At 47.3% G+C, this 26,541-nt stretch overlaps 2 protein-coding genes across 2 annotated transcripts in view; one reads left to right on the top strand and one right to left on the bottom strand.

Moving 5' to 3' along the window:
- The window catches only part of exoc6b (exocyst complex component 6B), a 344,934-nt gene extending 336,676 nt beyond the window's left edge, over positions 1–8,258 (top strand). Inside the window, exon 24 of the transcript XR_014593720.1 lies at positions 8,246–8,258. The gene's annotated coding sequence lies outside the window, so the exon portion shown is untranslated. The remainder of the gene's footprint in view (positions 1–8,245) is intronic.
- Positions 3,511–26,217, bottom strand: LOC310963922 (uncharacterized protein; the record flags this gene model as incomplete). The annotated part of the gene is made up of 33 exons (XM_083936879.1): positions 3,511–3,682; positions 4,376–7,495; positions 7,631–7,654; positions 7,794–7,888; positions 8,907–9,047; positions 9,143–9,181; positions 10,249–10,383; positions 10,501–10,665; positions 10,789–10,823; positions 10,943–11,026; positions 11,116–11,184; positions 12,265–12,527; positions 12,871–12,894; positions 13,042–13,136; positions 14,147–14,287; positions 14,371–14,409; positions 14,787–14,921; positions 15,478–15,642; positions 15,819–15,853; positions 15,984–16,157; positions 16,972–17,098; positions 17,197–17,322; positions 17,932–17,970; positions 18,202–18,312; positions 18,910–19,059; positions 19,235–19,272; positions 19,363–19,464; positions 20,598–20,810; positions 21,126–21,685; positions 21,794–21,988; positions 23,308–23,346; positions 24,344–24,405; positions 25,093–26,217. 32 exons carry the CDS (start codon positions 26,215–26,217, stop codon positions 5,704–5,706), a joined length of 6,537 nt encoding a protein of 2,178 aa, XP_083793005.1. The 3' UTR covers positions 3,511–3,682; positions 4,376–5,703.
- Positions 26,218–26,541: the final 324 nt, after the last annotated feature.

Below are 26,541 nucleotides of genomic sequence, written 5' to 3'. Positions count from 1 at the left end.
GCGTGAGGCGTGGGCTTGAGACGATCCTAGCTAACATCAGGCGTGAAGCGTGGGCTTGAGACGATCCCAGCTAACATCAGGCGTGAGGCGTGGGCTGGAGCTGATCCCAGCTAACATCAGGCGTGAAGCGTGGGCTTGAGACGATCCCAGCTAACATCAGGCGTGAGGCGTGGGCTTGAGACGATCCCAGCTAACATCGGGCGTGAAGCGTGGGCTTGAGCCGATCCCAGCTAACATCGGGCGTGAAGCGTGGGCTTGAGACGATCCCAGTTAACATCGGGCGTGAGGCGTGGGCTTGAGACGATCCCAGTTAACATCGGGTGTGAGGCGTGGGCTTGAGACGATCCCAGCTAACATCGGGCGTGAAGCGTGGGCTTGAGACGATCCCAGCTAACATCGGGCGTGAAGCGTGGGCTTGAGACGATCCCAGCTAACATCGGGCGTGAGGCGTGGGCTTGAGACGATCCCAGCTAACATCGGGCGTGAGGCGTGGGCTTGAGACGATCCCAGCTAACATCAGGCGTGAAGCGTGGGCTTGAGACGATCCCAGCTAACATCGGGCGTGAGGCGGGGGCTGGAGACGATCCCAGCTAACATCGGGCGTGAGGCGTGGGCTTGAGACGATCCCCGCTAACATCAGGCGTGAGGCGGGGGCTGGAGCCGATCCCAGCTAACATCGGGCGTGAGGCGTGGGCTTGAGACGATCCCAGCTAACATCAGGCGTGAGGCGTGGGCTTGAGACGAGCCCAGCTAACATCAGGCGTGAGGCGTGGGCTTGAGACGATCCCAGCTAACATCAGGCGTGAGGCGTGGGCTTGAGACGATCCCAGCTAACATCGGGCGTGAGGCGTGGGCTTGAGACGATCCCAGCTAACATCAGGCGTGAGGCGTGGGCTTGAGACGATCCCAGCTAACATCGGGCGTGAGGCGGGGGCTGGAGCCGATCCCCGCTAACATCAGGCGTGAGGCGTGGGCTTGAGACGATCCCAGCTAACATCAGGCGTGAGGCGTGGGCTTGAGACGAGCCCAGCTAACATCAGGCGTGAGGCGTGGGCTTGAGACGATCCCAGCTAACATCAGGCGTGAGGCGTGGGCTTGAGACGATCCCAGCTAACATCGGGCGTGAGGCGTGGGCTTGAGACGATCCCAGCTAACATCAGGCGTGAGGCGTGGGCTTGAGACGATCCCAGCTAACATCGGGCGTGAGGCGGGGGCTGGAGCCGATCCCCGCTAACATCAGGCGTGAGGCGGGGGCTGGAGCCGATCCCAGCTAACATCGGGCGTGAGGCGTGGGCTTGAGACGATCCCAGCTAACATCGGGCGTGAGGCGTGGGCTTGAGACGATCCCAGCTAACATCAGGCGTGAAGCGTGAGCTTGAGACGATCCCAGCTAACATCAGGCGTGAGGCGTGGGCTTGAGACGATCCCAGCTAACATCGGGCGTGAGGCGTGGGCTTGAGACGATCCCAGCTGACATCGGGCGTGAGGCGGGGTCCACCCTGAACAGGACGCCAGTCTATCACAGGACACATCAATAAAACAGAGCGACAAAAACTAAAAACATCAATTATAGTCTTTCCACTGCAACAGTGTGTTCGGGTCACTGTGGAAAAAGAAGAGTAATGTGAGAGGACGAGAGACGATCGTTTGCTTGTTTGAGTGACTTTGAAAAAGACCTTCTCGCAGTCTGACTTCTTTGAAATTGAATTCAAGGGAAAGTTGACTAATCTACAAAGCCCCTGTTGCCTGTGTCAAACTAAATGAACATTGCACCGGGGGAGGCGAGGTGACGCTTTATCTCTATTTGCTCGATTTGCTATTTTTAATAATGGTTAAGCGAGGGAAATCGAGCAGCTGGGAGTAGGTGGAGTTCAGCTGAGCACCCTGCCTGTATCTACAGTACTGCTGACAGAAAATGTGTTGATAAGACGGTGTAAAGGTGTAAAAGATGGCGTCTTTCTATTAAAAAAAAAAGGACAAATGTTATAGAACTGAATTCCAATACAGTCTTGGCAACTACCAACGTGTATGAATACCGTGGCATGTTCCAACCTTTAAAGTGCACAAGACTGGAAAGTTGCGCCCTTAGATGCGTTAAATGGGATAAGGATGATAACCATAAAGCGACCCGGTGTGCTTTCCTAGGACAGAACCCTGTGGGACTCCGTGACTGACTTTAGTGTGCATGGAGGATTTGAGGAGCTCTTTTCCAAAACGCTATAAATCCATTTTAATAGTTTTCAGGAAAATGACATTTTTTACCCAGACCCACACATTTGGTTAATATTCAATGTATCTTAAAAAAATGGTTTTATGGCTCAGTCTGAACGTGTTGAACGGACGGACCAAACAGAAAACTCTCCCGCTTCAGAGCGCCGCCATGTTGGATCACATAGAACGCTCACTGAGTTCTGATTGGTCGAGAGTTTTTCATCAGTTTATAATCATTTTTTCACTTTTTGTGGTGTTTTCGTCTGTTTTTAGTTGTTTTTTTCACTTTTTGTGGTATTTTGCATCTGTTTATAGTAATTTTGTCACATTTTTGTGGTGTTTTTCATTTGTTTTTAGTCGTTTTTTTTAACTTTCACTCAGTCTGAACATGTTGAACGGACGGACGACACAAAAAACTCTCCCGCTTCAGAGCGCCGCCATGTTGAATCGCATAGAACGCTCACTGGATTCTGATTGGTCGAGAGGACGTATCGCATTTAGGCTAATAATAGGTTTGGTGCTGGTCGCGGTTTGGAAAGGAACTGCATCTTGAGACCATTTTAAACAAGGAAATAAAGCGATTTAGCAGAAACACTGATGAAGCAGTGAAAAGGTTTTGTAAAAAGCAAAGTGGCTCAAACTCATTTTTTTTTAAATTCGGCTTTTATCTCGTTTTGGAAAAGAGCTCTTCATTTGTCGTTAACATGTACAAACTTTATCTATCTGATAAATACGACTAAAACCAGCTTAATGCGGTTCCTTTGATGCCAATCAGATGCTCCACTGCAGGCTTACACAGCTCAATCAGCTGTTCACACGGGTAAACAAAGCCCCGACTACTGCCTGCAAGGTTCTCTGTTACAAAGAGTTAAAAAAGTAACAGAAGAACGGAGAACCCGGAGAAAACCCACGCAGACACGGGGAGAACATGCAAACTCCACACAGAAGGGCCCCAGCCGGGATTCAAACCAGGAACCCTCTCGCTGTGAGGCGAAAGTGCTAACCACTACACCACCGTGTAGCCATGCCGTAAATTGCACGGGTTAAATGAAAATATAGGGGGAAAGTTTATTAAATCAGGCAAATTTCACTTCACATGATTTGCGCAGTAACAAAAAGGCTAATTACAGCTGTACAAACTATGGGAATTACTTAGAGTAAGAAGGTAAAAGAGTAAAAGAGGTCGTGTAGCGTCTTTTAATGTCCCACAAACCCAAACACATAACAGTTACTGGCGGAGCAGGGTATAACTTACACACGGATATGAGAAAAGGTGCCAGACAGCGATCAGTCATAAACAAAATGGCTAATTAAACACACTGATGTGTAAACTAAAGCCTTCTGCGGTCTGGTCCAAAAACAAAAAAAGGAAAAAGTCAGTAGTTGAAGTCGAGGATCAGTCAGAAACAGAACCTTCAGGACTTAGTTTGGGACTTCTTGATGGTTCCTGTTGAAGCTTCTGGAAATGTTTCTGCACAGAGAGAAAAGGGAAAACACAAACAACGTAAGGCCAAGTGTGTGTTTAAGGGCGCACTCACACTATCCTTACGCACCGTGCCAAAACAAGTTTTACGGGTAAAGCTTAGTGCGTTTGACCAGTGTGAGTGCAACCGCTCCACGCATAACTGCGGACAGCTGGCCGTCCACGGCCCGTTTGGGAGAGGTGGGCTTTTGCACCAAAGCACGTTTGCACATGTACGAGCACGAGCGTGCGCACATGTACGCGCACGAGGCCTACGGCGGTTCTGACGTCATTTCCTGTGCGTCTGTTCGGACATAGAAAAAAGAAGGAGGGACCATGCGCGGACATTTCAAACAATGGCGGTGAAAGGTTCACGTTGGTGTGATGCGGAGGTGGAGTGTTTACTGCAGATTTGGTCGATGAAAAGATTCAAAAACAGTCGACAAGACGCACAAAAACTCAGAGGTCTACGGAAAGATCTGGAAACAAAGCCACGCATCGCCATGACGTCATCAATGCGTGTGACGTGTTACGGCGTGATGACGTATAGGCAGCAAGAAGCATTCTCCGAGGCCCAGGTAGTGTGAGTACAAACGGGCCTGGAGGGGAGGACAAGGACCCTAAAGCACGGGGCACGGGACGGAGGCACAGTGAGAGTGCGCCCTTAGCATGTTCACTTTTGTGTCTGGTTCTCTTGTGTACCTGGAGGTTGTCGTAGTGCCTCTGGCTGCTGCAGTGGGAACCCTTGGCGGTGTTCTCGTTCAGGTAGAACACGGAGCAGAGGTTACAGAAGTACCCCGATTTAGGGACCACGAACTTCTGACCTGAGCAGGGAGACGGGGAAACAGGGAGGGGAAGTGTGAAGAAACACCAAGGAGGGTGTTGGTCAAGGGTTTATTTTCTTCTTGTGTTCCCCGCAGTGGGATCAACCTTCGCCGGCGTCTCATTGCTTTTAACTTTCACGTCCCGTTTCTTTGGCGATTTCTCCTTTTCTCCACTTTTGGGTGTAGTGGATGTAAGGCCACTCCTCTTTGATCGTCTATCATCTTGTTTAGGAGTCGCCTCCCCTCTCGGGTTTCTATTTCTGGCGTTGTCAGTCTCTGGCTCGGTGTCTGTAGTCAGTGGCTGATCTTCCACAGAATCAATTACTTGATATGTGTCTTCCTCTTCCTCCATGGGCTTCATGTCTTCTTTCGATGTCCGGTCACTGGGGATTTGAACTTTCTGGCGTTCATCTTCTGTTGCGCTCTGACCATCTATTGAATCCAATACCTCAAAGGTTTCTTGTTCGTTGACATCGTCCTTGTCTTTTAGAGTATCTCTGTTGTCAGGGTCTTGAAGGGGTTGTTCTTCATTTGGGATCGGCCACATCGTTGGAGACTTTGCCGGCGTCTCCTGAAAGCACTTTGCCTTTGTCTTCCACCTCTTTTGCTTTCCTTACCCTTGTTGCTTGGAACTCGTTTACTACCCGTGTCTGGCGCTAGGAAACTATCTACATTATCTGTCTCTCGATCTTTACCTAATGAATCTATTGAAAATGTATCGTCCACACAACCGCATCTGCCTCAGACGATTTGTCTACTGTGGGTCATTCATCTGGGTCCAGGTGATTTCCCCCTGCACACGTAGACGCTGGGTCGTCAGTAACACCGTCTAAGACTCCGTTTCCATTCGTCGTACTCCTGTGGACGGGCTTTGGTTTCATCGGCAACGCCGTCTGCTCAGACTTTGTCACCTCTGCTTCTTCTCCCAGCTGATCTGGAAGTCTCTCAATTTAACTCTCTACAGTCGCTGTAGATGTCCTCTTTTCGGTTTCTTGCGCAGAATGTGAAGCTTTGGCTGTTTGGCGAGCCTCTGTTGGGTTTTCTGATCAGGGACCAAAGGGGGTTCAGTACACTATGGAGAAGAAGAGACCTCAATGACACTGGCTTCTTTCTTTACATCTTTAGTTGAGTCAGGATCAACAGTGGAGTCCGAGGTGGATCCACCAGGTTCATCTGAGAGTTCAGGTGGAGGCTGAGTTTGAGGTTTCACAGCTGAGGAGTCCAGGGTGTTCTCAGTTGCTTGTTTCTCAGTGACCTCCTTCTCCTTACTACATCGCTGGCGACGGTAGAACTTGGTCCTGCTGTGACCGGCTCAGAAGTGGTGGATCCACCAAGATCACTGGTTTGCAGAGCAGGTTGAGACCCTTCAGCTGAGGACTCATCTTTTACTTCTGCTTCCTCCACATCTTTGTTTGACTCAGGATCAACAGTGGAGTCCAAGGTGGATCCACCAGGTTCATCTGAGAGTTCAGAAGGAGGAGGCTGAGTTTGACATTTCACAGCAGAGGAGACCATGGTGATCTCAGTTGGTGGTTTCTCACTGACCTCCATTGCTACATCGCTTGCGATGGTAGCACTTGGTCCTGCTGTGACTGGCTCAGAATTGGTAGATCCACCAGGTTCATCTGAGAGTTGCGAAGGAGGCTGAATTTGAAGTTTCACAGCTGAGGACTGCTCTTTTACTTTCTCCACATCTTGGTTTGACTCAGGATCAACAGCAGCGTCCACGGTGATCTCAGTTGCTGGTTTCTCACTGACCTCCTCCATTGCTACATTGCTTGCGACGGTAGAACTTGGTCCTGCTGTGACGACTGGCTCAGAAGTGGTGGATCCACCAAGTTCACTGGTTTGCAGAGCATGTTGTGACCCTTCAGCTGAGGACTCGTCTTTTACTTCTGCTTGCTCCACATCTTGGTTTGACTCAGGATCAATAGCGGAGACCATGGTGATCTCAGTTGGTGGTTTCTCACTGACCTCCTCCATTGCTACATCGCTTGCGACGGTAGCACTTGGTCCTGGTGTGACTGGCTCAGAATTGGTGGATCCACCAAGTTCTTCTGAGAGTTCAGAAGGAGGCTGAGTTTGAGGTTTCACAGCTGAGGACTCCTCTTTTACTTTCTCCACATCTGGGTTTGACTCAGGATCAACAGCAGCGTCCGCGGTGATCTCACTTGCTGGTTTCTCACTGACCACCTCCATTGCTACATCACTGGCGACGGTAGAACTTGGTCCTGCTGTGACGACTGGCTCAGAAGTGGTGGATCCACCAAGTTCACTGGTTTGCAGAGCAGGTTGTGACCCTTCAGCTGAGGACTCCTCTTTTTCTTCTGCTTCCTCCACATCTTTCTTTGACTCAGGATCAACAGTGGAGTCCAAGGTGGATCCACCAGGTTCATCTGACAGATCAGAAGGAGGAGGCTGAGTTTGACATTTCACAGCTGAGGACTCCTCTTTTACTTTCTCCGCATCTTGGTTTGACTCAGGATCAACAGCAGAGTCCCGGGTGATCTCAGTTGCTGGTTTCTCACTGACCACCTTCATTGCTACATCGCTTGCGACAGTAGAACTTGGTCCTGCTGAGACTGGCTCAGAATTGGTGGATCCACCAGGTTCATCTGAGAGTTCTTTATCTGAGAGTTCAGAAGGAGGCTGAGTTTGAGGTTTCACAGCTGGGGAATCCTCTTTTACTTTCTCCGCATCTTTATTTGCCTCAGAATCAACAGCAGAGTCCATAGTGATCTCAGTTGCTGGTTTCTCACTGATCTCCCTCATTGCTACATCACTGGCGACGGTAGAACTTGCTGCTGTGACGACTTGCTCAGAAGTGGTGGATCCACCAAGTTCACCGGCTTGCAGAGCAGGTTGAGACTCTTTATCTGAGAGTTCAGAAGGAGGTCGCTGAGTTTGACATCTCACAGCTTTGACGCTGAGGTTGTCTGACTCAAAGGTGATTGTGATCTCACTAGCATCTTGTAGACGCTGTTTTAGGCTCTTCAAACTAAAATGACAACAAAAAGGTTCGTCAGTAGCAAATGAAAGCAGGTTTGTTTTCATAAAATGGCTAAATATAAAACATGAGACGTTCTGTTTTTAAGTTCTGAGCCAGAATCATTTAGTAAAGTGATATACTCACGATTCAAAACGTTGAACTTTGCTCCTGGAGAGAGAAAAACAAAAGGAGTTGATGAGTTTAGGTGCGAGGATGGGGGATTAAATATGAAAACACATGAAATCATACAGAGATAAATACTTCTGCAGGTAAACACAGATGTGATTATTACAAAAAAATGAAATACCAAGCTGTGCTGTTGTTCAAAGAGTCCGGTGAGAAAGTGCTGTATTTCTCCAACACCTTGGTTAGACCACTGGAGTCTGCCATCTCGATGCATATCTGAGCGACAGTCATGGACAGAGAGTGGAAGGAAAGAAGAGAGAGATGAAGGGAGTGGTGAGACAAGAGCAACAAACCATAAACATCAAGTTACAGGCAAAACGGAGCTCTACTCCCAAGTGAAAGAGAGCTAGAGAGGTCTTTTGGGGTCTTGTTCAAGTGAGGGTAAAATGGAGTGTGAGATGAACGGGCGGTGAAGTGCAACGTCTGCATCAGCAATTTGGGCGTTTTACCAAACCATCATGGTGAAGTCAAAGCTCTAGACTACCTAGTCCATCTACCCTCCAACCCTTACCTACGGTCACGAGCTTTGGGTAGTGAAAGAATGACATCATGGATAAAAATGGCCAAAATGAGTTTTGTATGTGTGGTTCGACCTTAAGACTTTAAGGGCGCACTCAACCTGTCCATCCGTACCGCGCCCAAGCATGTTTCACGGCTAAAGTCTAGTTCCTTTGACCAGTGTGAGTGAGACAGTACTGCGCCTAGCTGCAGTACGCTTGTCGTCCACGGCCCGTTTGGGAGAGGTGGGCTTTAGTAAAGCACGTTTGCACATGTACGAGCACAAGTGTACACACGTGTACGAGCACGAGGCCTACGGCGGTTCTGAGGTCATTTCCTGTGCGCCTGTTGGGACGTAGAAAAAAGAAGGAGGGGCCATGCGCGGACATTTAAAACAATGGCGGTGAAAGGTTCACGTTGGTGTGATGCGGAGGTGGAGTGTTTACTGCAGATTTGGTCGATGAAAAGATTCAAAAACAGTCGACAAGACGCACAAAAACTCCGAGGTCTACGGAAAGATCTGGAAACAAAGCCACGCATCGCCATGACGCCATCAATGCGTGTGACGTGTTACGGCGTGATGACGTATAGGCAGCAAGAAGCATTCTCCGAGGCCCAGGTAGTGTGAGTACAAACGGGCCTGGAGGGGGGGACAAGGACCCTAAAGCACGGGGCACGGGACGGAGGCACAGTGGGAGTGCTCCCTAAGAAGGTGTGGGTGTTTGTGTTCTCCTACCCTGTTGGCGAGTGGCAGGAAGCTGACGAAGATGGCGACAGACGCCACGCCTTCCATCACCGCCTTGATGACTTCCATGGACTGCTCAGAAATCGCCACGCTCAGCAAACGCTCCTCCAGAGACTGGGGCTCGAAAACTTTCTGGAGATCAAAGAACGGTTTGCGTTAAGGACCATAGATCCAAAGAAAGAGTTGTCTTCACCTCGCAGAAAATTTAGATGTGATTCCAAACTTACAGCGTTGCTCCAGTTCATCAGAGACGTGTACATCGTCTCCTGGGAAAAGATTAGAAGCAGCATTGTTAAAGATGTTAAACACATTTTAAAACGTCTGCATCCACATCCACAGCCCAGAATGCACCCTGTGGTTTTAGTGTAGTTGATTTGAAAACAGGAACGGTGCACATTAATAACTTTACTGTAAATTAGGCTGTTTTTCATCTGTAGTGCCTACACAGATGTTAAAGTCACCCTGTCTTAGAGCACAATAAGACAGCACGCAGTGTGTCTGTGTCTGTCTTAGTGTGTCTTTTCCTGTCGTTTTGTGTCTTTTTGTGGTCGTTTTGTGTCTTTTTGTGTTGTTTTGTGTCTTTTTGTGGTTGTTTTGTGGTCTTTGTGTGTCTGTGTGTGCACAACAAGACAGCATGCAGTAAAAAGAGAAGATGGCTCCAGGTTCAGCACAGACAGGCCGAGGACAGACAGGTGTCATCAAGTGTTAGTGCTGACAGAGCTAAACTAGAGCTGGTTAGGTCTCTAATAGGTGCCGGGATGGAAATCCACTCTAGTGCAGCTCTGACAGAGAACGCAGACGGACTAAAAGAGCTTTTCCGTAGTGGAATAACACAGGCTCCTCTTGCTGCACCTCTTGCGAACCCATACGCAGTCGTTCTTATGTCGACGAACTGTCTGAGCGGAGGAGAGGTGGAACCATGTATAATCTTCTACATAAGACGAGTATTTACATATTTAATCAAATTGTCCCAACTCGGCAGGTTCTATTTTCTCAATATTGAGCAATGATGAAAATCCACTGGTTTCTTGTCAAGGATTTGAACTGTTGGTTTATACAGAGATTTTATTGGTTTTAGAGAAGTGTTACGACCATGAAGTTAAACAGCAGATGATGTGGGAAAAGACCATAGAATGCATTTACATCATAGCTGCCTCTGTTGACGTATAATCTCCAATGAACCTGAAGTTTGAGAGATTTAATTTGACCCGGTTCCAGACCTGTTTCACCTGAGTCGACCAAAACACCAAGGTGCTTGTGTTCAGACACAACCTGTAGCCTCTCCCCTGATACAGAGATATTTTCCCAGGGTTCATGAGAATAGGGTTCATACCTCACTGGATTCGGGACCAATGTGCTGCAGAACGAAGTGAACACTGAGCTTCCAGGACTTGATGGAAATTGTTTTTCTGATGAAATCTCGAACGAAATGGCAGCACGTCGTCCAATCGGCGAAAAACACAAAGGCCTGGAGGTGAACAGAGGGAAGACGATTACCTTCCACCTACACGGCTCTATTTTACCCATAAAACTACAATTTCAGTAATATGTGTCCCTGTATCAGTCTGCTGTTGCGGCTCCTTACCCTCCTCTGCAGCGGTAACACCAACACGTGGTAGTACAGCGTGTGGAGGTTCTGTTTGGGGAAGTACGGCCACACCAGCTTGGCCACGTCCTCGTTCTTGTAGTTTCCGTTGGGCAGATCGGTCAACATGATCGTGTGGAGCGAGGAGCAGCAGCCGCTCGCCTTCTAGGAAACACAACATTCAAAGACCAGAAGTTTCATTGGCGCGCTGACGTTGAATGTACTTAACGGTGCATTTTGACACTTCAAAACTGTAAAGTTGATAAGTACAGAAACAGGCAACGATACCTCGATGTCGTCCAGCTCTCTGACCGTCAGGTGATCTGGGGAGTGAAGAGTGAACATCAGCACACAGTTACTTTACTCAGTAGGTTAAAACACGCCACATCTGGCAGCTTTAAACTTCATAAGTTGCACTTAAACCTCAAAGGTTAACTCTGACCTGGGAGGACGAATGACGGTAACCTGACGGGGCACTGGAAGGGAAGAGTTTTCATCTTGACCACGTGCTCTGGAACACCCGCTGCTGTCGGTGAGAGGAGTAAAGATGTGTTAAGAGACTTTCATAAAAGAAAAACTTCAAACTGAAACTCAAAACCTGGAACAGAGACTTACTTGCACTTAGTCCGTCCACTGCTTTGAGGCTGGGAACGTCATGACCAGGCGTTTTCTGACTGTTAATAACTGGAATTAAGATGAAAGTCAGTGTTTTGAAAGATCACCGTATCTCCCACCATCTCCTCTTCCTGAAAGGTAAAGTTTATTCTAAGTACGGTATTCTCCGCACTATAAGGCGCACCACATTATAAGGAGCATAGAACAGCCGCTACAGTCGAGGCTGGGGTCACGTTAAGGACCGCCTCTAAATCCATTGATGCTAAGTTGGCGTGCTAGCGCTGTTGCCTTCAGTGGAACAGTGATCGTACGGACTCTTCTACTTGCTGCTCTCTGTTCAACAACCCACTGTTGGAGTTTGTCCTCCAGCTGCAGCCGTCTCGCTCTGTTCCCTCTAAACTCTGTTTAGTCTTCTTTACTTGGCGCAGGTCGTCTTGTTGCTTTCTCCACTTCGGCACCATTGATTGGTTCATGTTAAACTCTCTGGCTGCTGCTCTATTCCCGTGTTCTACTGCGTGACTAATGGCCTTGAGTGTAAACTCTGCGTCGTAAGCGTGTCTCTTAACAGGAGCCATTTTGTGCTCTTTACACAAACACACACATGGAAATGAAACGGCACGCTTCACGCAGTCGTATATCTCAACATGCACCGCGCGTTACTTCTTCTACGGGGGAAAATAGAGTCGGCGGCTGCTCACCGTAGTTGGAGACCTGTTGTGGCTCAATATTGGTCCATATATAAGGAGCACCGGATTATAAGGCGCACTGTCGGCTTTGGAGACATTTGAAGGTTTTTAGGTGCAACTATAGTGCGGAAAATACGGTACTTGTATGGTAAAGACGTCCTCTTCCCTTTTCTTAGCTGACAGTTTGAACTCCAGCCTTCCTCAGAGCTGCTGTTCTTTCCGGGTATGACGTGTTTTAGGAACCCGTACCCGTACAGCTCTGATGAAGGCTGGAGTACAGACGAATGTCCGCTAAGGAAAGGTAACAGGACGTCCTTACCATACAACTAACTTGTCTGACTAGAAGAAACTTTCAAAATGGATGAAGACGACATTACAATCGATCTATCTCCCCTTCTTCTTCTATACAAACATTTTCTCCAAACACAGTGTTAAACGTACATTAAAGAGGTCACCGAACTACCTTTTCGCATTGATCTCGTCCTCATTCCTCCACCTTTCAGCCTCTTTCCCACAGCTGCTTTCGTGCGTGGTGTTCCTGCAGCCGGCTGTTGCACGTCTGAAGCCTCTGGTCCGTGTGCGGCGGACTCTGGTTTGGACGGGGCACGTCGCTGGACACGCGGCGAAGCTTCGACAGAGGTTTGTGCTTTACGACTGACGGTGGCACGCTCGAAGGTGATGGTGATCTCACTAGAATCCTGTAGACGCTGTTTTAGGGTCTTCACACTTAAAAGGCCAAAGAAAAGGATTTTCAGTCTCACAAAATGGCTGAATATTGTCTCTTTACGCTTCCTACTTAACTCTAGGGCTTTAACTTGGACATTTATTTTCATGATCATCAATCCGCAGACCATTTTCTCAATAAACAGACACATTTTTTGACCTTTAAAACGTCCCAAAAGACTTTGTTGACATTGTCGAACGTGTTTTTTTTTCTTTGTCCAAGCCGAGATTTAGTGAAACATGATTTAAAACACTAAAACTTGACCGTAGGGCGCATTTGGGTAATAAAAGCCAGCACTGATCACTGTCTCTCATATCAGAATTATTGACAAAGTGAGATACTCACGACTCAAAATGTTGAATTTTGCTCCTGGAGAGAGAAAAAGAAGGAGTTTAGGGGTGAGGATGGTGGACTGAAATATGAAAACACATCAATATACAGAGAGAAACACTTTAGATGAGAGTATAAAATGAATTTAACTTTATGCCGCTACGTCTTAAAAGGACTCATGCATACCAAGGTACGGGTGTGTCCGAAGAGTCCAGTGAGAAAGTGTTGTACTTCTCCACCACCTTGGTCACACCGCTGGATTCTGCCATCTCGATGCATATCTGAGGAGGAACGACCGTCGTGGAGGAAGAGTGAAAAGAAAGAGGAGGGAGAGAAGACGGAGGTGATGAGATAAAAGCAACAAGCACTAAGAATCCACTGTAGAAGTTACAGTACGATCAGGCAAAATGGTTGTACTCAAAGGCCAGGTAAGAGGGTGGGGTTGGGCGTGGATCACGCTAAAGCACGGGTCATCTAAGGGCGCACTCCCATTGTGCGTCCGTCCCGTGCCCCAGGCTTTAGGGTCCTTGTCCCCCCCTCCAGGCCTGTTTGTACTCACACTACCTGGGCCTCGGCGAATGCTTCTTGCTGCCTATACGTCATCACGCCGTAACACGTCACACGCATTGATGACGTCATGGTGATGCGTGGCTTTGTTTCCAGATCTTTCCGTAGACCTCAGAGTTTTTGTGCGTCTTGTCGACTGTTTTTTCTCGTATACGTACAAACGTGCTTTACAAAAAAGCCCACCTCTCCCAAACCGACCGTGGACGGTAAGCGTGCCGCTCCTAGTCGCGGTACGGTTGCACTCACACTGGTCAAACGAACTAGACTTTAGCCGTGAAACAGGCTTGGGCACGGTACGGATGGACAGTGTGAGTGCGCCCTAATCTGAGTGTGAGTGCCCCAGAGACCCTTTTTAGAGGAGCTCAGCCACATTTTAGTTTTGTAGTTTAAGTGACTAACGTTAGTTTTCTTGCTAACGCGGATGAAATGCTAGCTAGCTAACTTAGCAAAATACTGTCTTCAGTAGATAAGGTCAAATTCAGCCAGACTCCAGGGGCTGATCTGGCTGCTGCATCTGCTAACGTTACAAAGCAACACTACGCTAGATCCATGCAGCGTAATTGCAGCTAGCTAACCTTAACTTGTTTGCACGTTAACCAGTCCGCTTACCACCACAAATAGAATCTGATTCATAGGAAACACTGTGGCTATTTGTATGTATCGTCCATTTGAGACTTTTCAAAACCCTTAAATGTGAAAGGTGTAGCTGTTTGCATTCTTGTACCCTTTTAGCGAGTGGCAGAAAGCTGACAAAGGTGGAGACAGACGCCACCTCTTCCATGACTTCCCTGACGACTTCCACAGACGCCTCAGAAATCTCTACAGAGAGCAGCCGCTCCTCCAGGGACTCTGACTCTGGAACTCCCTGAAGAACAGGAAAAAGAAAGATTAAAAGGCTTCTTTCACTTAACACAAAAAGACTTGCACAAGTGATTAATGAGGACTTACAGCGTTGCTCCACTTCATCAGAGTCGAGTACATCATCTCCTGCGAAACGTTTACAAGCATGAGATCGTCATAGTTGTCACAACACATTAAATTATAATCTGCATTTTAACATTTCACACCAAAATCTTTCTCCGAATGGCCCAAACTCTGTGCATACGTGTTTGTAAAGATCTCCTCTGACATCAGTTATTATTTCATTCTGAAACTTCTACTCATGGAAAGAGTTATTTGCCAGATTTAAATATTTCATACACTGATAAACAGAAGTTCCTCCTGATTCTGGTGTACTATGGAGAGCTGATCTTTCAGATACCCTCTCCAAACTGCCACCTGAACTTGCATATCGGCTGATACAGAGAACCGGACCAACACCAGCGCGTAGCAGTATATACATTCAAGTGTATATGAGTCCATACCTCACTAGATTGGGGGCCGATGTGTTGCAAGACGAAGTGCACACTGAGGACACAGTTCTCAACAGAAACTGGGTTTTTGATGTGATCTCGGACGAAATTGCAGCATGAAGTCCAATCGGGGAAGAACACGAACGCCTGGAGGAGAAGAGAGGAAAGAGAGAAGAGAGAAAACTGATTCAAACACAGCTTAATTTAACTGAGCATATTTGAATTACAATAGCGGATTGCCCGTTTACAGCTAGGCTAAAAAAACAGCCTTTACCGCACGATCGGGCTTTTTATAGCCGATCCCTTATCAACCGCATCAAACAGCGACAGTGAGGCACTGTGGGTGTTGACTTATTAGTTCCCCAGTTTGGTAACTGTTAGGTTTAGGCAACACAACTAAAGTCTAGTTTGTTTGACCAGTGTGAGTGCAACCGTACCGCTCCTAGACGCGGTACGGTTGCCGTCCACGGCCCGTTTGGGAGAGGTGGGCTTTAGTAAAGCACGTTGGCACATGTACGAGCACAAGCGTGCGCACGTGTACGAGCACGAGGCCTACGGCGGCTCTGTTAGGTTTAGGCAACACAAATGGGTGGAAACAGCATTGTTGGTCACCGACATCCGGGTACAAATAGAAGATATTGATATTTTTACCAGGGTTGAAGTTGTTGGCGTTACAATAATGCTTGTAGTTGCTGCTCCTTACCCTCCTCTGCAGCGGTAAGACCACCACGTTGTAGTACAGGATGTGGAGGTTCTGCTTCTGGAAATAGGGCCAGACCAGCTTGGCCACGTCCTCATGGCTGTAGTATCCCTTTGGCAAACCGGTCAACATGACTGTGTGGAACGGGGAACCACGACCACGGGCCTTCTAGAAAACACAACGCGGATTCAACTTTAAGGTACATTTTGATGATGGATCACAGTGGAACTACAGATGAGCAAAGACACAGACACTTGAGAATGTATTGTTACAATAATGTCAACAAGAAGGGGGCCATTGTCAGTTATTGGTCTGACATGAATATTAAACTGAAGTGGACTTACTTCAATGTCGTCCTGTCCTTTGACTGTCAGGTGATCTTGGAGTTAAAACAAAGGCAAACAGTTACTTAACTGAATAAGTTAACGTGGTAAATGTGGAAGTATCAAACTATTACATTGAATTTGGATCCAAAAAGTGAACTAATAGTGTAAGAAAGTCCCTCTCACCTGGGATGAGGTACCAAGGAGACACGGTCGGGAACAGGTAGGGAGGAGTGCTCAACGTGACCCAGCACGGTCCGACGCTGCCCTGTGGGATACCACCTTTTTTTGTTGGTGGGATGATGACCCCGGCAACGGCATCCTTGCTGTCTGGTAAAGCGTTCTCAGGAAGTTTTGGTGCTGCACAAATATAAAAAGTGTTCATGTTGGTTGGCAGTCGTTGTTTTTGAACTTCATAATTCTCTCACTAATAAAAGAGCTGCAGGAATGAGTCCTGAAACCCAGAAACAAGGCTTAAAAGATTTCAATGTTTTGTTCTAAATTTGTTTAAAAAGAAAATCCTGGTCAAGATGACGGAGTTAGCATGCTAATGATGCTAACTAGCCTCCGAGGAGAAGTGAGGGCCAGAGGCAACTTGATCCAGTCGTCCTCGCCTACGGGAGTCGCCATCTTGTCAGACTTTGACTCTGCCTCATTTCCTCTGACCAAAAAAGGGCATGTATGTGATGCTAGGGGGAGGGGCGTACGTCCATCTGGCTGACGTTTACCTCCGAGGAGAAGTGAGGGCCAGAGGCTAGCTGTCACTCAAGGGGCCACGCCCCTAATTATTCATAAACTTTAACCTCCAATAAAATAAAAACTAGCTCCTCCCCCTCAGTGTTGTCATGGAGATCTGAGCTAAACACACAGACTAGAATGTTCTTTTGTCCTTAAACAGGTTTAATGATGCTGTGTAAACGGCCTGTTTAACATGGGGCTCAATGAGAAACTGCTCTGTTATGAAACCTGCCCCTAGAGGACACTCAGAGAACTGACGCTGACGGAGCTTCCTGTTTGGATCAACCAGGAAGTCTGAGATTTCAACAGTGTCATCGTTCTCCCTGAAATGATATTGTTATATTTAGGTGTTTGGGTCATTGTAAAATTGTTGATATCTGTACTACTCTCGCTTTGGTGCGCTGGTATTTCACGGATCCTTCGTCTTCACACTTACGACAGAAGGTACAGCCGGCTTTGGGTCCTCGCAGCCTGTGGACTTCGTAACCGGGGACTCGTTTCAGGAGACTGTACCAAACTCCGATCCGATCGGCGTCGCTAGGCAACATAAACTCTATGAATACCTGGAACACACAACCACAGACGCACACACATAAGTGACAGGTCAGACTAACAGGAAGTCTTTTCAAACCCACTTGTTCTTGTGCGCAGTTGTTTGTACCTTGTTGAGGAGAGGCAGGAAGTTGGTGATGCGATCGATTTTTCTCAGAGTTTCTCGGAGCTCCGCGGTCTCACTCCACGAGATGTTACTAACGAGGACTATTCTGTCCTGTGCGTTACACACATTCTGCATCAAGTACAGGAGGGGAAATCCAAACCCAGAAGGTTACCAAGAGGACAGAGAGACACACACACACACACACACACAACAGCATTACTGCATTACTGCTTTTGTAATGGTGCAGTTTTTCAATGTAGAACAAAATCAGGGTTCCTACTCCTCACTTTTACAAACGACCTAGCGAGCATGACAGACAGTAAGGGCGCACTCACACTGTCCCTCCGAACCATGCCCAAACACGTTTCACAGCTAAAGTCTGGTAAAAAAACAGTTTTTAAGGTTTCTTTAGGACCCATGGGAACCCAGAGTTTCCTGCACTATCTCACTGTTTTACATCCATGTTGAAAGATTGGAGCTTTGCATCGAACAAAAACAAACAAACATAATATTTAACGCTGTTTATGAATGAAGAAATTAAGGGTGTGTGTGTGTGTGTGTGTGTGTGTGTGTGTGTGTGTGTGTGTGTGCGTGTGTGGGGTGAATCGGGTGTCAGGTGTGTATGTGTGTTGGTGTGTGTGTGTGTGTGTGTGTGTGGGGTGAATCGGGTGTCAGGTGTGTATGTGTGTTGGTGTGTGTGTGTGTGTGTGTGTGTGTGTGTGTGTGTGTGTTACTTACAAAACCCATCAGCCTCATCAGTCCCTTATAAAAGCATATCTAAAACGAAACATCAAAGACAGTATTAAAATGCAAAGATGGAGCAAGCTGGTTATTTATGTGCATCACTGATCCACTAAACACATAAATATGGAACAATTATAAAGACAGTTATAAACACTGGAGATCAAATGATTAATATCCTAATATCTTGCTTTAGTGGCCCTTATGTTAGGCACCAGCGGCCTCTGTGAGCAAACTAATAAAACCGTTTAATTTTTACGTACTTACCGGTTTCATTTCAATGTTGTATTGAACTGCGAAGAAGAAGAGTTGATGCCCTTTGAAATGAATGCCCCACCGGCCGACTAGATTCCCCAGTTTGGGCATGTTGACAAGGGCCTGAGGAGAAACCAGAGCATGAATTACTTCTTCTATTTACTTGTTCTCAATGCTTTTCTTTCAGTGTGGATACAATCAGTCTTGTGTATCTCATAAAGACACCAAAAGCACGCACGCACGCACGTGAGTATATAAAAACAGACATTACCATGTGGTTATTATATGTACACCATTTATGTATTGCAGTACCACAGACGTGCTTTGTGCAACGGAACAAAACAAAAAAAACAACAAAAACAACAAAAAAATTCCCGGGTCGGATCATTTTGCGGATCAGATAATGCACAACTTTTTTTGTGTGTGTGCCGAACCGAAGATATTGATGCGAACAGATCAACGCTGATCCGTTGCACCACTATCAAAGAGTTATCTATATCGGGATAGAAGATTGAGGCCGAATCTTCCAGCCCTACGCTGTAGCAGCATCATGTCTGTGTGTGTCCATGTAATCAGAAATACTTTAATAATCCCGGGGGGAGATTGTTTGTAGGACTGTCCTTTGCATAGCTCAGGAACCGTTCATCCAATCATCAACAGGATAGTCCCGTTCCGAATAGAAGTGTGCATCACTAGTGGGATTTATAAGCCGGTGCCTACCATGCACTTCTGAGGAATAATGTAGATGCTGCTTCCGCTTCCTGTATGTTGATACCCGTACTCCTCGAGCAGGTCGATGAGGTCATCCTCTGTGTAGCATCCATCGTAAAACTGTGGCAGGTTGGTTATGAGCATCTGACACCGGGACGCCTGTAACGGAGAGGGACGGAAATAATTACAGGCATTTGTGTTTATTTGTTTATTAACATTTACAATGCAAATATGTACGGGGTTATCTCATAGACAGCTAAAGTCCAGCTAAGACCAAAGATACGCGATGGATTGAAACTGTACGGACGCACAGTGGGAGTGCACCCTTACTTACGTTTGGGGGGATCTGGTCTGACGGACTTAAGCCCTCCCCTGTGATAGAGAGAAAAAGGGAATTTTAAAACAAACAAGAGAAATATTCTTAAATTATGATGAAATTGAGACATTTTCTCAGTTACTTACACATGTTGTCTTCAGTCAGGCGCTGCTCGATCATCTCCCCGACAGTCAGAGGAGCGCTGTTGTCGGGCGGAGCTCCCATTTGTGTCACTGCAGTGAAAGGATCTTCAAAAGATCAAAAGAAAGATTTTTGAGAGATCATCATCATTTCATATTCCTGTTTTTTATGTGGTCGATCCAAATTGACCCAAAAAGTAACGATTTCCACTGATTTCAAATCAAATCTGAAACTATTACTGAGATATCTTTTTAAAGGGGTAGTTCGGCGATTCTGAAGTGTGGTTGTGCGTTACCTATAGTAGAGGATGGTTAGCATGTTAGCTTACTGTGTACTGTTGTACTGTTCACAAATATCAACCTGTATGGAACAGATAACGATTATTGTGAAGGAACCTTTATTGTGAAGGGACCGGATGTGGTTGTTGTCGTTGGTGACGGGCCATGATGGCGAATAAGGCAAACTCCCACTCTCCATCCCTATTGTGCCCTGTGCTTTAGGGTACTTGTCCCCCCCCCCTCTCCCCCCGCAGCCCAGGCCCGTGTAGGAATACGTTGAGAAAATCTAGTGCCAAAGGAAAGGACGATCTTTTTTGAGGCGACTAAAGCGGGTTTTTCCGCAGCAGACGTCCCCGTACACAGAAGCTTTTGTCGGTACTCCCGTCTGCACGCTAACCGTCACCTACTTTACCAAACACACAGACTATGGATCATCACCTTAGACAACCACACTTCAAAAAAAGCCAAACTATTCCTTAAAAATAATTGGCAGAGAGAGATGTGATTAAATGATGGATTTTCAAAGACATCGTGTGAAAGCACTTTGCTGCAAAGCTGAAAATGTGCGTAGTTTGCCCATGACGGACTTTTTGAAGATATACGTTTTTCACAGGACGACATCGAAAGAAGAAATCAGGGTCGAGCACTGGAAACAATATCACAGCTTTTGGAAAATATACATCGCCCAACCCCAAACTGGTAATGGTATTTCATTGATTTGTGGGGCCTCTGGGAAGAGCCAGGACCAGGTGGAGAGATTAGATCTCCACACTGGCCTGGGAACGCCTCAGGATCCCCCAGTTAGAGCTGGTTAATGAGGCCCAGGAAAGGGAAGTTTGGGGTCCCCTGCTAAAGCTGCTGCCCCCCCGACCCGACCCCGGATAAGAGGCTGAAGATGAGATGAAATATTGCTAACCGTATCCTTACATTGTCTCCATACAAAGAAAAAACCTCTAACATACCTGTTTGTATGGCTGTCATCTCCACAGAAGCGGGTCTTCCCACAGCCCATTGTTGCATATGCAAAGCAGTGGTTTCTGGATGTGATGGCGTCCAGGACGAGGTGGTAGACAAGGAGGGTTTGGACTTCACCTTGGCTAGCTCGGCGATTAACGCAGGAGCAAGAGTTTTAACCACAGTCTCCAGGTCAGAATCTTTTGTTAGAGAATGCGCAGCTAGAGGGATGAAGACAGAAAGAGCGGGAGAGAAAACTTGATTTGATGGAAGCAAAGTCTGGAATGGGAGATTATACGCTTTCATTCATGTAACAACCAAAACACATCTACGACTCATGAAAGAGAAAAACACAACACCTTTGCCCCTTGCACCTTATTTTGCATGCAGCATATGCACAGTCTAACAAGCAACTGTGGAGTTGGACGCTAAACCTACGCCGTGCACTTGTGTCCGTGAGTCATAGATAGTCTAAACAGGGCCCAAAGTCTTTAAATATGACCTTAAATCGTTAAAATGTTTGCAATTTCCCTTACCTGATGTTTCCAATAGTTTCTTTGCTAGGATCGCTGCACTGCTCCGCTTCTTTCGTTGAGGGGATCGTCTCCCGTCACTACTCCTTGAAGACGATCGTCTCCCGTCACTACTCCTTGATCGTCTCCCGTCACTACTCCTTGATCGCCTCACGTCACTACTCCTCGATCGTCTCCTGTCACTACTCCTCGATCGTCTCCTGTCGCTACTCCTTGAAGTCGATCTTCTCCTGTCACTACTCCTTGATCGTCTCCTGTCACTACTCCTTGAAGTCGATCTTCTCCTGTCACTACTCCTTGATCGTCTCCTGTCACTACTCCTTGAAGTCGATCGTCTCCTGTCGCTACTCCTTGAAGTCGATCGTCTCCTGTCGCTACTCCTTGAAGTCGACCTTCTCTCACGGCTCCTCTTACGAGCTGATCTTCTATCGTCCGTTCTCCTTTGTGGGGACCACACGAATCTCCTCCCTGGCGGTGATTGTCTCTTGGAGCTCCTTGAACGTGACCGATAACGGGAGGAGGTAGAACGGTAATACCGCGGGGAATGAGAACGGGAACGAGACCTGATGAAAGTACAGATGAGATCTCATGATGATCTAAACAAACGGCAAACATTGGACAGTAAGGACAAAATCCAAAGGGGCTAAAATTAGAATTCACGTGTCACAGACCTGCGAGTGTATCTGGAGTTGTGCGACGAACGGGATCGGCTGCGGCTTTTCTCCCTTCTGCCCTTTGAGCCACGGTGGCGGCGCGGGCTTGGAGAGCTGGAAGAGGAGCGACTTCCATGCCTGACTTTCTGGTGACAATGCTGGGAATTCCCTGAAGAGGTTGAGGACGAGGGCCCGGCATCTTGGCCTGCACCGCTGAAGAGGGCAATGGATGGGAAAAGCATGGTGAAAACTAGGACACGATCGTTTGATATAAAATGGAACTTCTTAGCAGAGAAGACAGACCCTATCGTCTGAATCTGACACCTTACAGCGCCACATCATCCTTTTGACTTCCAACAGTCTTTCACAGTTGAGAACACAACTGTCCTCATTGTAAAGATCGAAGGTCTCCAAGGCTTGAAAGAGTATTGCGAGAAGTACCGTATTGTCCTGACGACACTGCTCTTTTAAGAATAATAAAGACCAAACCTTGGAAGAATGAAGTATGATTTTCTCTCTGACCATGACCAAAACAAAATTGTCCTTTCAAAATCAGCAATAGTCCTCTACACGTACCCATTAAACAAACAAAATGATCAGCATTCATTCATTGTTAACCGCTTGTCCCTGTTGGGGTAGCAGGTGGGCTGGAGCCGATCCCAGCTGAAGGATCAGGCGTGAGGCGGGGTCCACCCTGGACAGGACGCCAGTCTATCACAGGACACATAGAGACAAACAGAGACAGACAACCATTCACACCTACGGGTGATTTAGAGTCATCAATGAACCCAACACCTGCACGTCTTTGGACTGTGGGAGGAAACCGGAGAACCCGGAGAAAACCCACGCAGACACGGGGACAACATGCAAACTCCACACAGAAGGGCCCCAGCTGGGATTCAAACAGGAACCTTCTCGCTGTGAGGCGACAGTGCTAACCACCACACCACCGTGACGCCCTCAAAATGTTCAGCCCATTTCAAAATAACCAGTGGTCAACAAACACAAAACCAAGTGATGCCTCCTGCATCTAACAATCCAGCTGCGTAAATCTCTGACAACAGGCCTCCTGTGTTCTGTTTCTCGTGTGCTTGACAGCAGTTCGACTCAGCTGCGCTTATCACCATTATATCAGAATGGCATCAGAACACCTCCTCAGTTGTTGGCAGCCGTGGCCAACTTTTGAGCAACTTTTTTAGGGCTGATCAGTGTCTCTCCATTTTTCAGGCCCTGCAACAGTGAGCAAGTTGTTGCTGTAAACTGTGTTGTCATTGACAGCTCGTCATGAAAGGAACTCTTCTGTTGTTGTGACTGTAGAGTGACAAGTAACTCTCACTCTGAGTCAGTTTGTCGATAGAAGCACTCGGCGTATAAAATCTACACTCCGAAAAATAAGACGAGCCCCTTACACTGTCTTATATTTGGAATAATACGGTATATGGTTAGGGTTAACTTCACACCGGTGTTGAATATTCATAAAAAAAAAAAACATGTTGTATGAGTTCAAACCTTTGTCATCTGATTAAATTTACCTTGGCTCGAGTATTACCTTACCGCCCCACTCTGGGAATCTGTGGAAAAGAAAAAAGAAATACTATTAAAGAGCAGAAAGTGCCGCATTTTTGATAAACAAAATGTTTCTGCAATGAGGTGGGTGGTCCTAAAGTCCTAAAGTCTGACTGTCTGATGCTTCTAAAGTCAAAGGGTATTGAGTGATTGTACAGGTTCAGTGGAGTAGGACTATAGAAAACCAGAGGGAGGTTGAAGAACCCATGATGAACCCTGACAAGTACCACTAGCCTCTGAACAATTTGGGTTCAAGACAGTCCCTTTAAGGGCGCACTCCCACTGTGTCTCCGTCCCGTGCCCCGTGCTTTAGGGTCCTTGTCCCCCCCTCCAGGCCCGTTTGTACTCACACTACCTGGGCCTCGGAGAATGCTTCTTGCTGCCTATACGTCATCACGCCGTAACACGTCCCACGCATTGATGACGTCATGGCGATGCGTGGCTTTGTTTCCAGATCTTTCCGTAGACCTCGGAGTTTTTGTGCGTCTTGTCGACTGTTTTTGAATCTTTTCATCCACCAAATCTGCAGTAAACACTCCACCTCCGCATCACACCAACGTGAACCTTTCACCGCCATTGTTTAAAATGTCCGCGCATGGTCCCTCCTTCTTTTTTCTATGTCCCAACAGGCGCACAGGAAATGACCTCAGAACCGCCGTAGGCCTTGTGCTCGTACACGTGCGCACACTCGTGCTCGTACATGTGCAAACGTGCTTACAAAAGCCCACCTCTCTCAGACGGCTGTGGACGGCAAGTGTGTCGCTCCTAGACGCGATGCGCTTGCACTCACACTGGTCAAAGGAACTAGACTTTAGCCGTGAAGCATGCTTGGGCACGGTACGGATGGACAGTGTGAGTGCGCCCTAACACATTCTCACTCACACTCTTTATACAGTTGGTGGCTCAATTCCCCACAAACGTTTTGAAAAAAGGAAATGATTGATGAGTTAAAACCTCAAATAAACAAGATATTTAAAAAGGGAAAGTTAGAAAACAACTGACTGTGTTCTGAGTAGTTTGCAGCTGTCAAGGTGATGGCTGGTGTTCTGATGGGAGATCCAATCCTAGGAATCAGAAGAGGTTATGTTTTATTCATCATCACAGCAGCCTTAATGAAACAATAGGGACTTTAAGCACTGACAGTTAAAAGGACGGCTACAGAAACATTCCTAAAGGTCGCCGTAGTAGTCGCTGCGGCAAACCAGTCGTTCTCAACGTAGACAGTTTTGCTACATCGTCGAGATCCAATTGGTTTCTCAAAGGCAGCGGCCATCCCTCCAACCATCGCTGCTTAAAGTCCCCATTTCCTTAGATATTTAAAGATTATTCGTCTTTGCTGGTCTCACGAGGGTCTTGATAGTGTGATTTCTGTTTTTCTCAGTCTTGTATAGTAGCAGAACGTCGTCTGCGGAGGCATCTAGGAGTAACGCTAAATTCTAGTTAACAATAGTTAGTATTTTGGAACATAACATGTAGTTTGGAGTACCACATCAGTAACAATAACTCCCAATGTTGGCCAGCCCACCTTGTTGTGGCAAAATTGCAGCTGTCTTTGGCATTTAAAGGTTTTTTCAAAGAATATTTTACCTAAATTCTTTGAAATAGGCTTCAAAGAATTGTCCGTTTTTTCAAAAACTTCAGCTCTTTGGAATTTACCCACAAAATAAATAACAAAACAGTATTTTACAATGAAAAAGAAGGACCCACGTTGTTCTCAAGGGAGAGAAACCCGAGCGCAGACTTCCACTCACCTTCATGTGAGCACATTCTTTGTTGCACAGACAGCAGGTGTGCGGAAAGACTCTCGGCGTGGATGCCGCGTAGTCATTCATCATGGTCGGTGTTGGCAGAGCCGTGGAGACTGGACTCTTTACCGGAGGGATAAAAGTGGGAGGAGGACCTCCGGCGGCAAACATCAGAGAAGCAGGGTGAACTGGAGGCCACTTTCCTTGCCCGGTCTGTGACCCTGGCTGCTTCTGTATCTGCTGCGTTGTCATCTGTTCAGCAGCTGCCGACCCCTGAGTTTTACTCTCACCGAGACTTGACTGAAGTGAAGCCCTCGCGCTCTTCGACTTATCGATGCGGATTTGCCGCAAGATGAACGGCAGGTTAGCGGGGGTGATCTGGCCTTCTGGGTAATGGGCGAGAAGATCCAGGTCCTCTTTTTCAAGTCCACAGCGCATAAGGATGTTAGACGCCAATTCAGACGTGTACTTGGGCTTACTGGACTCCGTAGGGGCAACAGGTTTGTCTGGGACTGGAACGGCCCGAATTGCAGGACTTCTTTCACTGGAGGCATTGAACCTACTGTCACCAATGCTCGCACAGGTAGACGAAGCAGATGATGAATACAACTTAGAGGGGTCAACAGCAGGGGGCGTTGGGAAGTTCGACGACCAGCTCGAGGAGCTACCGCCGCTTTCAACGCCTGAGTGTCGATATCCTGGAGGTGCAGATGTCGAGGACATTGGGTAGGGGACCCTCCCTGTGTCCGAGGAGAGGAACTCGTCCCTTTGAGTGCTGGCAAAGCGAGCGCCCTGGTCTACGGGCTGATGCATTGGTGTGCCAAGAAGCCTCACCTCCTCTCTGGCTCTGCTAATATGCATGTCTACAGACCTCTCTATGTTCTGGTCTATTATGGCCCTACTCTGTTCAGGCATGTAGTTCATCGACTGAGGCGGCATTGATGGGAGCATTCCCCCAGAATTGGCAGGAGGCGCAGAAGGAACTCCAGGAGAGGTTAAGCTTGACCCAGGTCTAAGGTGAGAAGATGCCCTCCGAGGGTCCCTGTCTGCCTGTATATTGGAGAGTCCATACTGCCCCGGGGTGGAACTTTGGTTCCAAGGAGCATAAGGGTTAAACAGGTGATGGGACATGGTGGGTTTTCGGTTGAGCCAGCTGCTAAGTGACAGAGACAGCCTACTGGTCAACCAGGTGCCGTCCAAGAAGGGGGCTCGTTAGATGCCCAGGAGCAGCGATGCAAAGCTGAAAAGAGGAAGGAGTTATTTGACAAGACTTGACAGCAGCTTCTGAGAGTGGTAAAATCCATCATCTGGAAGGTCGTCTTGCATTGGCCACTCGGTTGCTGTAGAACGCACATTTATTGGTCTATCTCACTTCCAGGACTTCACCAGCAAGTCCCTACACACAAAACAAAGCACCAATGGGCTCCTTCCACTGTAATGGACTTTACTATGAGA

This window comes from Echiichthys vipera, assembly GCF_963691815.1.
Source record: "Echiichthys vipera genome assembly, chromosome: 22".
Taxonomy (NCBI): Eukaryota; Metazoa; Chordata; class Actinopteri; order Perciformes; family Trachinidae; genus Echiichthys; species Echiichthys vipera.
The sequence above is the reverse complement of the archived record's forward strand: the minus strand, read 5'-3'. Positions and strand labels throughout refer to the sequence as shown.